General features: G+C 44.3%; 1 protein-coding gene across 1 annotated transcript in view; it reads left to right on the top strand.

Annotated features, from left to right (window-relative positions):
- NSMF (NMDA receptor synaptonuclear signaling and neuronal migration factor) overlaps positions 1-4,767 on the top strand; it is a 30,707-nt gene extending 25,940 nt beyond the window's left edge. The window contains exons 10-14 of the mRNA XM_070955533.1: positions 351-421; positions 1,201-1,280; positions 1,374-1,476; positions 2,551-2,626; positions 3,744-4,767. Coding sequence (XP_070811634.1) covers positions 351-421; positions 1,201-1,280; positions 1,374-1,476; positions 2,551-2,626; positions 3,744-3,841 — 428 coding nt within the window. The 3' untranslated portion in view covers positions 3,842-4,767. The remainder of the gene's footprint in view (positions 1-350; positions 422-1,200; positions 1,281-1,373; positions 1,477-2,550; positions 2,627-3,743) is intronic.
- Positions 4,768-15,007: the final 10,240 nt, after the last annotated feature.

Below are 15,007 nucleotides of genomic sequence, written 5' to 3'. Positions count from 1 at the left end.
TAAGAGTTGCCACGGTTGGGAAACATAGCTTGAGAGGGAAGATTCCACAGGGCCTATTCCCTGCTCCTGGGTCTCCAAATAACGATAACAAATTCACTCATCCTCTCGGTGGGGCTGGCCAGAATTGGAGGCTATCTTCTCAACCTTTCTCCTGATCTTCCGCAAGTGTGAAAACACGGTCATAATAAGTCCCTATTTCAATGGCCGTTCGACCTTCGAACGGCCACTAAACAAACCCGTTGTAAGACGAGGACTACCTGTCTATCCCTTGTTGTGCCCCTCAAGCCACCCTCTCCTCCTCGCTTCAGCGTCCCGCCTGATCATCCTTCATTCCTTCCTTTTGTCCGCAGAGGAAATTGAAAAAAAACTGAACATCTACCGGAAGGGCTGCAAAATTTGGAAAATGATGATTTTTTGCCAGGTGAGTTGAGGGCGTCCTGAACCTCCCAAGTGTCCACTGCCACGTTCCCGAGCTCTGGCAAGGGTTGACTTCGAAAAACCCACCTTCCCCGAGGGACTGTGGATTGACATTCAAGGAATCTACTCATTCAAGGAATCTACTTCCAACACAATTGCATCGCACCCTCTCCCCAAAATGTGTGTGATCTCCTTGGCAACCGCCGGCCCCCGAATCCCAGCTTTACAGATTAACAGAGTTGGAAAGGATCTTGTAGGTCATCTAATCCAACTCCCAAGAGACCCTACACCAATTCTGACAGATGGCAGTCCAGTCTCTTCTTGGAAGCCTCCAGAGATGAAGCTCCCACAACTTCCGAAGGCAACTTCTGCTCCATGGGTTGATTGTTCTCACTGTCAGGAAATTCCTCCTTATTTCCAGGTTGAATCTCTCCTTGGTCAGTTTCCATCCATTGTTCCTTGTCTGGCCTTCGGGTGCATTGGAAAATAGCTTCCTCTTCTCTACGGGAGCCCCTCAAATATTGGAAAATGGCTATCATGTCTCCCCTGGTCCTCATCCTCCCCTGGGGATTTTGCAGTATCCTTCCCCTGCCATGCCCACCAAGCCATGCCCACAGAACCAGTAGTAAAAAAAATTTGGATTTCACCACTGGCGTGTCCTATCCCGAATCAATGTCTCTCTAGATATTCCTGAAGCTCTTCTCTTCACCCTGGCAATTTGAGAAGAACTGTTGACGTTCTCCAGGCTGATTCTGGAAGACCTTTTCTCTTTTCTTCTTGCAGGGAGGTCCGGGCTATTTATACCTCTTGAAGAATAAAGTCGCCACTTTTGCCAAAGTGGAGAAGGAGGAAGACATGATCTAGTGAGTGGAGAACCTCATGAGGGATTTGCAGTTGGAGATCTTTGGGGAAAATGCTTCCATCTCTCTCAAACGTTCTTCCATCTCGTTCTGCAGCTTCTGGAAGCGGTTGGGCCATCTGATGAGCAAGCTGAACCCAGTTCCAAATCTCATCCACATCATGGGATGTTACGTCTTGGGGAACCACAATGGTGAGAAGGTAAGTCCTGTGAGTAGTTTGTGAGTGGGTAGAAGAAAACCTTGAGAGGGGATGACCAAAGAAAACCTCTTTTGTGGCTATGTTAACAGAATAACCAAGTTGGAAGGGATCTTGGAGGTCTTCTAGTCCTTTGTAGAATAAATTGACCCCTCCCCCTCTTCTTTGTGGCAGCCCCTAAAATATTGCAACAGTGCTATCCAGTCACCCCTAGTCCTATGGTTGCAGAAATTGGGTATGTCTTGTTTAATGGAAGTTAAGTGGAGTAGGTTCATACTCAACAGGTTTAAGAGTTTATGGTTAAGTTGCCTCAATAATGATGTTGCAATTAACTGCCAAGCCCTGTAGTCTTCTATAGCAGGGGTCTCCAACCTTGTTGTGGCCCGTCAGCGGCCTGTGCAGCTAGTAGCTGATTCCGACAGCGAGGAGGCTGGTGTGCTGCTGCGCTAGCAGCCTGTGCAGCTGGCACTCGAGTCAGACAATGAGGAGGCTGGAGAAGATGTGGTGCCAGAGGCCTTCAGAACCTCCAGAAGCTCCCATAAGTGAAGAGGAAGAAGAGGAGGAGTCTCTTCTCGATGCACGGGCGCGCAGAGCTGCCAAAAGGCAGGAGTGGCTCCTCAGGAGGAGGTCTCCTCGAGAGTAAGGCTTGGGGCTAATTGGCCACTCCCTTAGCCTATTTAAGGAAGGACGACGACTGAGGCAATTTGCAGGGAACAACTTCGTCCACTCTCCTTCGCGTCTTGATCTTAGTTCTCTGCAAATTGCTTCTGGGCTTTCTGCCAACCATAGTAAGATTACGATTATTTATTCTTTGGAGTCTTTGTAGGCTGTTAAGAAAGTTAATTAACAGCCTTTGTTTGAAAAAGACTGATTTAATTTAATAAACGAAGGTTTGTACAGATTTTGTGTGTGCTGCGTTCTTTGCTGGCTGAGGAACTCTGGGAGTTGAAGTCCACAAGTCTTAAAGTTGCCAAGGTTGGAGACCCCTGTTCTGTAGGATGTGGAAAAAGGGAACCAATCGTTTGTCGCACATCTAAGGAGGCATTTCAAATCACCTTGGACTTCTTTGCTTTCCAGCTGTTCCAAAACCTAAAGAATCTTATGAGCCCTTGTTGTGTGACTTTTGAATCGCCTCTTGAACTTTCAGCTCAAGGTAAATGCGACAACTAATCCACCTCTCCTAAGCCCTTGAAAATACACCACTGTTGATTGGCACAGGTAGAATAAGCACAGGTAGCCCTCAATTTATAAGCCCCATCAAAACCAGAATTTTTATTGCTAAGCAAGGTGGGCTTGCTTAGGGTTGTTAAGGAAATCACACCTGATTTACAGCCTTTTGGGGTTTTCGCCACCGTCGTTAAGCGAATCGGGCTCCACACGTTGACTTTGCTCATCAAAAGCCAGTTGAAAAGGTTGCAAATGGCAATCACGTAAGCCCATGACGTTGCCATCATCATCAACACATGGTTGCCAAGGATCAAATTTTGATCCCATGATAGATAGATAGATAGATAGATAGATAGATAGATAGATAGATAGATAGATAGAGGTAGGTAGGTAGGTAGGTAGGTAGATGGATGATATAGAGATGATGGATGGATGGATGGGTAGATAGATAGGTAGATAGATAGATAGATAGATAGATAGATAGATAGATAGATAGATATGGTAGATAGATATATGATAGACAGACAGACAGACAGATACATAGGAACAGAATAACAGAGTTAGAAGGGACTTTGGAGGATGGATAGATAGATAGATAGATAGATAGATAGATAGATAGATAGATAGATAGATGTAAGTAGGTAGGTAGGTAGATAAATAGATGGATGATATAGAGATGATGGATGGATGGATGGATGGATGGATGGATGAGTAGATAGGTAGGTAGGTAGGTAGATAGATAGATAGATAGATAGATAGATAGATAGATAGATAGATAGATAGATAGATGATAGATAGATGATATAGAGATGATGAATGGATGGATGGATGGATAGATAGATAGATAGATAGATAGATAGATAGATAGATAGATAGATAGATAATGATAGAGATAGAGATGGATGGATGGATAGATGGTAGGTGGGTAGGTAGGTAGGTAGGTAGGTAGGTAGATGGATGGATGGATGGATGGATGGGAGACAGACATTCAGGGATCTTCAGGTGGCCCATCCCAGGAAGACAATGCTGGTGTCTTCTTCTAACAAGGTTCTAGGTCTAAATTCCAGACCTCTGACTTGACTTCCCCTACTTTCCCCTTGCAGGAAAGGAAATGATTGAGACTTATTTTGACTTCCGTCTCTACCGAGTCTGGAAAACCCGCCAGCATTCCAAGCTGCTCGATTACGACGACATTTTATGAGCGCCGTCAGGACGGGGCCAGGAGGAATTTCCACGGGTATCCTGAGCAGGCGGGCGTCGCAGAGCGGGAGATCTTTTTCAACGGTTGCGAGGAGGCCCAGAGAAGGCGCCAAAGAAGCCCTTAACGGCCTTCAAGAAGTCCGCCCGGCAACTTGAGGCACAAGATGGATGGAGCACTGCGGACGAGGGGGGCAGGTCTTCAGGGACCCGAGATGGTTTTTAGACGGCAAGACGCCCAACGCCATGACAGGTTCTTCTCAGAAGACATTTGAAGCTCAGGTTTCCTACAGAGACTCAACCAATCATCTTGTTTATCTCTACTTCGCTGTCATGAAGGGCCGAGGCCTTCTCGCTTGGAGAGGATCGATCAAACCCTTTGATGAGTTTGAAGAAAGTCAGGCCTTTAAAAGAAAAAAAAATCTCATCCATTTTAAGAACACGTGTGAATTCTCTCACACGCACACACTTGTACACCCATACACATCTACAGAAGTGCAATTTTCTTTCTTTCTTTCTTTTTCTTACAAAAAAAAAAAAAGAGGAAATATTTAATCAGCTGTTGCCGTACCACGCACACCGATATCTGGTAGATGAGATATTTTTTTTGAGTCTGCTTGAGAATATATTTGACATCGTAACATATCTTGAGATATATATATATCTATATATATCTGTCTCTCCATATCTATATTTATATCTATGGGTCGCTAGAGATAACCACCATCCAGAGATTCTTTCTGCTGCAAATCTGCAAAATCCTTGACTTGGGATTCCAGCAAAATTCTCGAGCGACACTTCAACTGTAGAAAGTCCCTTCAGGACAAACCTCGTTTTTTATTTTTTATTTTTTTTTTTTCAATTTAAGGAGCAGCTTCCTTAATATAGTTTGGCAAAAAGCAGAGTTTTGCCAGCTGTTATCTGCTGATAGGGCTGGGGTGTGGGACCTCGGCTAGTTTATATATATAGATATATAAATAGATATAAATATAAATCGTTTGCAGATTAGAAACCAATAGCCATGTTTAAAAGATTTTGCTCACTGCGGTTCATTTTTTTGGGGGGGTCGGTTAGTTTTTTTGGACCCGTGGGCTGTCATGATGAGCTGGTGTAGCAAGTTTGATTTCAGAGGATGGAGAACGATAGACTAACTCGGTTTTTCTGTAGCATTGAATCTTTCAAAGCCCAGGGATCTACTCTGCTTTGTCCCAAAGGGAAAAAAAAAACCTGGGCCAAAACTTCATCGTAGTTTTTCTTCGTTCTGTGTGAGTGACCGTACATTTAAATAATCCAGATTTCGCTTTGGGAAGAAACGTTTGGGAATGGCTGAGAAAGGAACGATTTGGCTTTATTACATGGGACAGAGCAAGAGTGGGGGGGCATTTGAGGAGTTAAGAAATGGGGTGGAGAGGCGGTGATTTTCTCCTCTCACCCCAGAGTTGTATTTTGGGGTCTCCAGCAGGGATTAATTGTTGAATCGTCTCCATTCGTCTGGAGCTCCGAAGAAAAGGAATGCAAGAGTATTTTCTAAATGATCTTTTTGGCTCGTTGAACGAAAGCATTCATTGAAGATGCTCTTTTTTTTTAAGAGACAACTGGACTTGGTTTCTTTTTTTTCTTTCTTTCTTTCTTGAAGACGTTTCGCTTCTTCATCCGAGAAGCTTCTTCAGTTCTGACCGAAGAAGTCGCAACCGAAGAAGCTTCTCGGATAATGAAGAAGGGAAACGTCTTCAAACTCCAGTTGCCTCTTGGAAAAGCACCTCCTGAGGACTGAGGATCTTCATAGACAAAGCATTCAACGCTATTTCCCCCCTCTATTTATCCTGTTTTGGTGGCTGGCATTGAGATCTACATCACCATTCTCCAACAACAGTTAAAAAGCGATTTAATTAGACAGCACAGGTGACGTTGCAAGAAAACAGGGTTAAAATTCAACCCCAGCCTTCCCCCCCCTTCCTTTTAAATTCTGAGTTTTCCGGTTTTTAATTCGGAAAGACGTGCCCCAGATGCAGAGAAACGAGCAATAATTCCTCATTCCTGATGGATCGATCTAAATATGGAATTGGTGCCACCCGGAAATAAAATGAACAAGGCAACCTTTTAACAGAACCAACTGTTTCTCCGTTGGACAATTTAACAATTATTCCTTGCTCTCGCTTCCTTGGTTTTTGCTAATTGTGAAATCAGGAGAGGGAAAAAATGCGTACAATGTGATTTCTTGACCTTCTTTTTGTGTTATGGGGTTGTGTTTTGTTTGTCCACAGGTGTGCCTCTCTCTTTGTGTGCCTATCACACTTTTCCCCCCCCCACGGTTCAAAAGCGCTGCAGCAATTTATCCGTGACGAATCACGTCCTACCTTATTTTTATTTATTTATATTTTTTGTTTTGCATGCTGCGGTTTTTTTATTATGTACGCACCTGCTCCATATAGACCGTGTTTCCCCGAAAATAAGACCGGGTTTTAGATTAATTTTTGCTCCAAAAGACGTATTAGGGCTTATTTTCTGGTTAGGTCTTATTTGGGGGGCAAATACGGTACTAAATGCATCCATCTGGCTGACAATCTTAACTGGGGCTTATTTTTGGGGTAGGGCTTATATTACGAGCATCCTGAAAAATCATGCTAGGGTTTATTTTCCAGCTAGGTCTTATTTTCGGGGAAATACGATATGTATACACCTGCTCCAATGGGCAGTATGATGGACCTTTGGGCCAAGCTATGATTTTGGTAGATTAGTCAGCCAATATGCAGGATGGCAGTCCGATCTACGTATCTAGGGCAGAATAAACCAAAGTGCCATCCTTAACGCGTGTCCGAAATCATCACAGCAGCTCACCCAAAAGATCTGTTGATGCAGCCATTCCTTACATTCTGTGAGGATGTCTCCCCTAAACTGCTCTTGAACAAGGAGGCTCCATTCCAGGCACCAAAGTCTATCCATTTCAGGGAGTCCTCAGCGTACGACCGCAATTGAAGCTAAAATGTCTGTGGCTAAGCGAGACAAGTTGTTAAGTGAATTTCTCCCTCCCCCACCCCTATTTTATGAGCTTCCTTGTCCTGGTCATTAAGTGAATCACTCTGCAGTGGTTCAGTTGGTAACCCGGTGGTTAAGTGAATCTGGCTTCCCCATGAACTCCGCTTGCCAAAAAAGTTGCAAAAGGGGAATGGCACAACCTTGGGAAACTGTGACCGTCGTAAATAGGAACCAGTTACCAAGTGTCTGAATTTTGACAACCGCAAGTGTGAAAAATGGTTGCAAGACACTTGTTTTTCAGTGCTGTTGTAACTTTGGAGGGTCACTAAACGAGCTGTTGTAAGTCGAGGACTACCTACATTTTTCTCCATCCCAGCCACTGACAATCCCATCCCTCCGACACTAAATTTATCAATCTCTTACCTGCCCCCCCACCCCAGGATTATCGATATCCCCCCCGCTTCCCCCCCCCCCCAGGAACCATCAATCCATATTTCTTCACCCAGGCCCCAAGTCTATCAATATCTTCCCCACCCGGCCACTTTCTCCCCAAATTTTAAAATCTTATTATTTACAGAGCTTTTTTGCAACCTCTTCTGACATGGCGACACATCATCGATTCTCCCCGGGAGCTTAAACCAGAGAAAAGAAATAAAACATAATTGCCACTTTTCCCCCCCACCTTAAATCATCAGCCTTGAGAAAAGTAAAAAAGAAAAAAAAAAGCGGATTGATTTTCTTCCCCCTTATTCCGCTTAGAAGCTGCTGCTAGCAAGATTTTCCTTACCTTTTGAGCCAAAAGTAATTCGGAGCCGCTGAGGCGTGTCTTTGCGGGTGGGGGGGTATGAGCCCCTCTGCGGAGATTTATTTTTTTAATGTTCCTCTGTCTTCCCAAGGGGCATAAAAAGATTGAGAGGGAGAAAGTTTCTCTCCCTTAGATTCTCCTTTGCGGTCCTCTTCTGTCTTTTGGTGGAAGTTTGGCAGGAATGAGTAATTCAGATTTATATCAAATAATCGTTTACACCGGTGTGCACGTCTACCCCTCAAAAACATATTTTAATTCCCCCCCTTTTTTTGTCCTCATTTGAAAGAGAAGAGTTTGGTCTATATGGCTTAAAAGAAGATAAAATCAATCGCTGTCAGGGACTTTGGAGGTCTTCTAGTCCACCCCCCCTGTTCAAGGCAGGAGATTTGTCCCCATCTCAGTCAAATGGCTTTTCATCCTGTTTTTGCAGACCTCCGACAACCGAGCACCCACAACAGCTATTCCCGTTGATTAATTATCCTCATTATCAGAAAAATTCTCCTTCGTTCCAGCTTCATTCAAAAATTCAAAAATTTCCCCTACTGGTTTTGTGGGCATGGCTTGGTGGGGGGGGGTTCATGTGATTGGGTGAGCGTGGCCAACTTTTTAAAAAAAAACTTTTTAAAAGCATTTTTTTTACTACCGGTTCGGGCGAATAGGTAGTAAAATTGCTTTAAAAAAGTTCTTTAAAACAAGCTTTTGTTGATCAGCTGTTACAATCAGTTGTGTTGTGCGATCACCGGAACCTTTTAAGAACATTTTTAAAGCATTTTTTTTTTTACTACCAGTTCAGGCGAACTGGTAGCATTTTTTACTAATGGTTCGGGCGAACCGGCCGAACCATTAGTTCGGCCGGTTCGAACTAGGAGGGGTGGTTTAGTGACACTGGAAAAAAATTGAGAGCGTAGCTGATTTATGCAAAAGGTGTGGCATCCTTCTTTTGATCCCTTCTGTCTAACGTGGGCTAACCACCCGGATGTGAAACTAATCAGTCAACGGAAAAAAGATGTGATCCGTTCATTGTTTTGTGTCTGGGCAGAATATATATTTTTATTTCCTTAGTTCCAAGGCCATTAACTGTGTGGGCTGAGGAAAAGCTACAACAGAACAGTTTCTCTCTTTTTAAGTCTTTCCCTCTGCCTGATGTGTAAAACCTTTCTGGTATGTTTGAACTGATCCTTAATTTTATTTTATTTATTTTTTTAATTCAGGCATGGCCTGATGGTGAAATCTAAGGGCTTTTCTAGAAAGCAACTGTGTGTATGAGGTTTCCAACTTGATAAAAGGGAAACAAATCCTTCATATATGTCCGGAACAAGATTTTAGGAGCTCCTAAGTGTGCGACGGAAACAAAAGTCTATCCCGTGTGAATTAGAATCCCTTCTGGATAATCAAATCTTCGCTTACATTCTCTTATTTTCAGCTAGAGAAAGCTACAGGAGCGGGCAGGAGTGTTTTCAAATGTGTCGTCTTCTAAGTAGGGTTGTTTAAGGGCATGCTTTATCTCCTGGTGCGTGACGACATCATCAACATGTTGTCCAGGATCTGACAGCCCAGAAGACTTAATCCTGAGCAGAGATGTATTTGGGTCTCTTCACCCCAGCACCATCTTCCAAGTGGTAGCACCTAGCCAGACATGCTCGATCTCAGCTCTTGGTCCTACTTGGATGAGAAGTTTCAAGGTTGTAGGTCAAGGGAGCGAGGACACCTCTTCCCAGCGGGTCCCAAGAACCCCTGTAAACCTGGTTGCTCCGTTAAAGCTATGGTGTGAACTTGGCGCAGCCAGCAAACTCCTGTGGAGTTCACCCTCTCCATGAGCAAAAGTCTGATTTTCAGGGAGAACTTCAGCTACTTGGTCCAGCCTCTTCCATGGCATGGACAGTCAGTTTTTTTTTTTAAATCTGACATAGTTGCCTTTAGAAGCAACCCACTAGCTGAGGTGGGAACGAAGCCACCGTTCTCCACTTCTGGTCCTGAGCAAAGATCTTCTAGTAAAAAAGCTTCTTCAACTCAGTTAGACCACTGGCCTTTTTTGGTGCAGAATTTCATGAGCTCCGTAAGAAATCCTGGGCTGTCAGAGTTCAGCAGGCAAAGCTAGGAGGGCAGAGTCAAGCATGTCATCAGCTGAGAGTCGTTAACATTGCAACAAGCAGTCCAACCCCTCTTGAATTCCGTTGAGCCTCATCTGGCGCCGATTTAGCGTTGAACTTCGCTTGACTAGATTCTTGTGTGTAGGCTTGAATAAATCTTCTATGCTGCAACCTAGCGGAGGATTCTTGATTCTTGGGTTCCTGACATGAATCCAGTCAAGCACTAAATTGGTGCTAGATGAACATAATGACTCTAAACTGCTGACACACTTAACTCCCTCTCCCTAGTTCGGCTTCCCTAGTTCTCCCACAAGGAAAGGTGATCGTCATGTTATTAGAGACCAGGGATTCAAAAGGCAGCCTTGATACATCAGGATTGCGGTCCTTCCTTGCACTATTACTTTGCAACGTACAATTGCGGCATAAATTAATGCACTAAATGTATGGTACCATCTGGAATTTGCAGGCGCCATCCGGCTCTTAACGCTGGTGGGAGAGACCCCTTGTTAAATCCCTCCCATCCAGACCCTTGCTGTACGTTGAGTGTTGAACCTTCCAACGGTGTGTAGGGTCACTCTATTATGTGTAAACCACGGAGGATAGGAAGAGGCGAGACGTACACCAAATCTTCTCACGGCGGACTGCTAATATTGCGATCTTGTATGAAGAAGGCATCACAGGAGCTTACGAATCCTAGTCTATAGCAATAAACATTGGGGAATTTATGAAGTCAATGATCTGTTTCTCCATAGTCATTTGGTCCCCGGGGGCCAAGTTCGTTTTGTAACAAAGAGTTTGGCGTCTTGCAGTTCTGATTCTGAGGCAGCCCTTTCTGAGATACGGACTACATATAGACCGGGCGCCATTATAATGTGCGGTTTGGGCATAAATTTGAAGTCAGGGCAGAAACAAGGTTAACTTTGGCACCCTAATCTGTCTTACCCTTTCAATAAAACGGTAGAAGATTGAATTAGATGGTTGCTATCTTAGCATTTTATCCATATGGATAATGGAGTAAGCCCCAGGACTTACTCCATTATAGGTAAATAAAGTTAAATAAAGTAACATTTTCCCAGTCTACCTAGAGGTGTTAGGACCCATGATTCCCAGCCCAAAGGAATGAATCTGGGATTTGTAGTCACAATCCACCAAGATGGTGCCAGGTGGAGAAGGCTGATGTATATATATATATATGTCTGGATAATCCAGATGTCTGGATAATGGAAAGGCTGGATTAACTCCGTATGATCAGGGTTGAATCACAATGAAGGACATGGGTTCAAGGAATACATTGGGGTGGAAAACAAGCATTTCCTAGCCATGTTTGGGTTAATAATGCCCTAAGAGGACTATCCTTTCCACTTCTAGAGAATACGTGTGTGGTGGTAATGAACAGGGTGCTTGTATGTTCACAGAAAAACCCAGGTTTGAATCCTCACACAGCCATGAAAATCACGGGGTGACCTTAGGTTAGTCACTCTCCCTCAGCCTACCTACCTACCTACCTATCTACCTACCTCACAGGGTTGTTGTGAGGATGAAAGGGCGCAGAGTATGGAAAGAGCCGCGAGTTCTTTGCCTTCGGGACGGAAGGAGAAGAACTAAACTGTCATTTGATTTGGGGAAATAAAAGACTGTACAGATTTTTTTTTTCAAAAAAAAAAAGAAAGACTTTCTCGTATCCATCCTGGTCAGTTTTGAGAAGTTTTCGGAACGGCATGGACCGGGGGCTCGGATAACCACATCCTGGCGTGTTCGGAAGACACTTATGGTGGGAAACGTGTCCCAGCAAAGATGGACATGCAAAGGAACCAATTCTCGCATGCCCTGGAAATTCCACCTGCTTGAAAAAATGCCATTTAGGCTTCCGAAGAGACCAGCTGTCCGCTGGAGAAGAGGCTCGCCTCTTCCCCGGTACAAACCCAGCCAGAGGTGTGATTCCCCCACTCAATCCTCTTCTTCAAAGAGCCACCACTGACCTTGGATACGGCAGGAAGTCTACGAACTGAAGAAATATTTTGCTGAATAACAACCAAGGGGCCACCGGATCCGTGCGTCGCGTCTCGTGACTTCTCGTAGGTCTTGTTCTAAGGAGCCCTCTCGATGTCTCCATCCTTGGTGAGGTCCAGCATCATAGTTCTTAAACTTGCTCAACCTTCGTCCTTTAGTGTCCTTAATGAAGAGTGACCTCTCTCTCTCTCTCTCTCACACACACACACTCTCTCTCTCTCTCTCTCTCTCGGGTTCGTGGCCAGGCAAACATTTTTGGGCCTGCCCTGTTCAAGCTAGGTTGCTTCTCTCTTAAGGTGGTTTCCTAAGAACCAAGTTGGAAGTTTCTAGCCTTTTAAGATGTGATTTAATAAAAAGAAACCTTGATGATGACGATAGCCTTGTCCTTTTTCTCTCTCTGAACTCCTTCCTTGTCTCCTATCTATCTGTCTGTCTGTCTGTCTATCTATCTATCTATCTATCTATCTATCTATCTATCTATCTTCTATCTGTCTGTCTGTCCGTCCATCCATCCATCCATCCATCCATCCATCCATCCATCCATCCATCTATCTATCTATCTATCTATCTATCTATCTATCTATCTAATCTGTCTATTCCCCTGGAAGCTTTACCACATGGTGTTTTTATCTTCTCTTTGAATTCCTTCCTTATCTCCTATCCTGATATTTTCCACCCACTCACCCCCCGGAAACTTTACCATATGGTGGTTTTTCTCAGGGAATGTTAAGGATGGGCAAGTGGGACAGCTAGAATGTGACATGAAATGTCTCCAAGGTAAATTTCCAAAAGGCAACTTTTCTTTTCTTTGAAAACGTTTCGCTTCTCATCCAAGAATTGAAGAACTGAATGTCAACTCCGGAGTCATCTTTAAGCTCCAGTTTAGGGGACTGGAGGGTAAAACATATGAAGAACGGTTGCAGGAACTGGGTATGTCTAGTTTAATGAAAAGAAGGACTAGGGGAGACATGATAGCAGTCTTCCAATATCTCAGGGGTTGCCCCAAAGAAGAGGGAGTCAAACTATTCTTCAAAGCACCTGAGGGTAGAACAAGAAGCAATGGGTGGAAACTCATCAAGGACAGAAGCAATTTAGAACTAAGGAGAAATTTCCTGACAGTTAGAACAATTAATAAGTGGAACAACTTGCCTGCAGAAGTTGTGGATGCTCCAACACAGGAAATTTTTAAGAAGATGTTGGATAACCATTTGTCTGAAGTGGTGTAGGGTTTCCTGCCTGGGCAGGGGGTTGGACTAGAAGACCTCCAAGGTCCCTTCCAACTCTGTTATTCTATTCTATTCTAAAAGTGCTTTAATTTCTCTAAACCCCATGTCCCATATCTTTCGTGCACTATCACAATCCCACCACATGTGTTTATATGTTCCGACCTTTCTTGCACCTCCAACATACAGTATATTTATATTGTTAAGCAAGACATTTGTTAAGTGAGTTTGGGCTCCTGTTACGACCTTTCTTGCCACTGTTGTTAAGTGAACCACTGCAGTTGTTAAGTCAGTCGCAAGGTTGTGAAGCCAATCCGGGCTTCCTCGTCGTCAGAACGTCGCAAAAGGGGGAAATCGCATGATTACTGCAACCGTCATAAATATGAACCATTTCCCCAAGTGTCTGAACATTGGCCCGTAACCAACCAGGGCTCTTGCGACGGTCATTAAGTGTGAAAACTGTTCTCCGTCCCCCTTTTTTTCCCAGTGCCGTTGTCACTTTCGAACGGTCACTCAGTGTCGCATTGTCAGCCGAGGGACTACCTGTACAAGATTCCGTTTCCTGAGAGAGTCAGGCATGCTTTCTGAAACGACAACGAGGAAGCTTGCAAAAAAAATAATAATAAAAAATACAAACGCAAGCAAGTGAACAGAGACTATCAGGGAAGGACACCAGCAGTTTCGTTCTCCAGCTTCTTTGGCTATCAGGAAGAATCAGACATGGCTTTCTTTTTAATTCCACCTCCACCCTCTTATCGGGCTATCAGGAAAAGTCAGACAGAAGTCATTTTCTTCTCCGTCCTCTTATCGGGCAACTCTCGACACCTTTTATTTGAATTCACTGAAGCGACAGGAGTTCCCCGGGTGCCAAGTTTCAAAAAAAAAAAAAGAATCCCGCAAATGTCGTTGGCAGGATGACGTGGCATAAAGGCAACCTGTCCGACGAAGCTGGAGTTTTGGAAAATGCCTTTTTGTGTGTGTGTGTGTGTGTGTGTGTCCCTACCAAGCCAACATTCCTTGCGTGCCACGTGATCGGGGTGCCCGTGGGAATGGGTGAGATGGACGCTTCGAGATGGTTGTCCATCAAGGCAAGAAATAAAACGCATCCTGGAATTATTACACCCGCCCACCCACCCAGGGGAAGTTCAAAGGGTGCGTAATTTTTCCCCCCGCAGACGTTTCATTCCCCAGCTAGGGAACATCATCAGTGTTAGCGGGAGTGGGGTTTGCTTCTTGTTTGGGTGATTGGAGTGTGGTTTCCTCCCGCCCCCCACTTTGCAGTTGTTTGATTAGGGTGTTGTTTTCTCCTTGATGCTTTGCCTGGTGCAAATCCCCGCTTATCTAAACAGTAAGCAATTCCCACACTCACTAACGCTGATGATGTTACCTAGTTGGATAATGAAACGTCTGCCAGAAAACAACCAAGCTCAGAAAGCACTAAGGACCCCGCAGTCCTCCTCCTTCTCTTCTTCCTCCTCCTCTCCAGAAATTCCACTCCCTTCTAGCACTGATGATGCTATCTAGTTGGGTGAAGAAATGTTTGTAAGAAAAGCATCAAGCTCAGAGACTACCAGGAACCCCACAGTCATTGTCCTCCTTCTCGCCTTTTCTTCCTCCTCCTCCTCTCCTCCTCTCCCTCCTCCTCTTGCTCTTCTCTTTCTCCTCCATTCCACAAACCCCACTCCCTTCTAGCACTAATGATGTAACCTAGCTGGGTGAAGAAACGTCTGTAAAAAAAAAACCAACAATCTCAGAGACCACCGACCCCACACATATGAGAGATGCAGCACCTGCTTAACAGGTTCAGAACAGAACTTCCATTGATTCCCCCCCATCTGCTTTGTGTAATCAAGCACACTCACAGTTCATTAACTTTTCTGGTTTATTCTCTTTCCTTGGCCAAATTCAACAGCTTAGGTTGAACGATTGAGGGGACCAATTATCTCTAGCCACAATGTCCTTCCTGTCAACGACTACTTCAGCTTCAACCACAACAATACACGAGCAAATAATAAGATACAAACTCAAGGTAAACCGCTCCAAACTCGATTGCAGAAAATACGACT

Source organism: Pituophis catenifer, unplaced genomic scaffold (assembly GCF_029215685.1).
Source record: "Pituophis catenifer annectens isolate HBS135680 unplaced genomic scaffold, rPitCat1.0.hap2 SCAF_17, whole genome shotgun sequence".
NCBI classification, from domain to species: domain Eukaryota; kingdom Metazoa; phylum Chordata; class Lepidosauria; order Squamata; family Colubridae; genus Pituophis; species Pituophis catenifer.
Note: the sequence above shows the minus strand (reverse complement) of the source record. Positions and strands in the feature narration are given on the sequence as shown.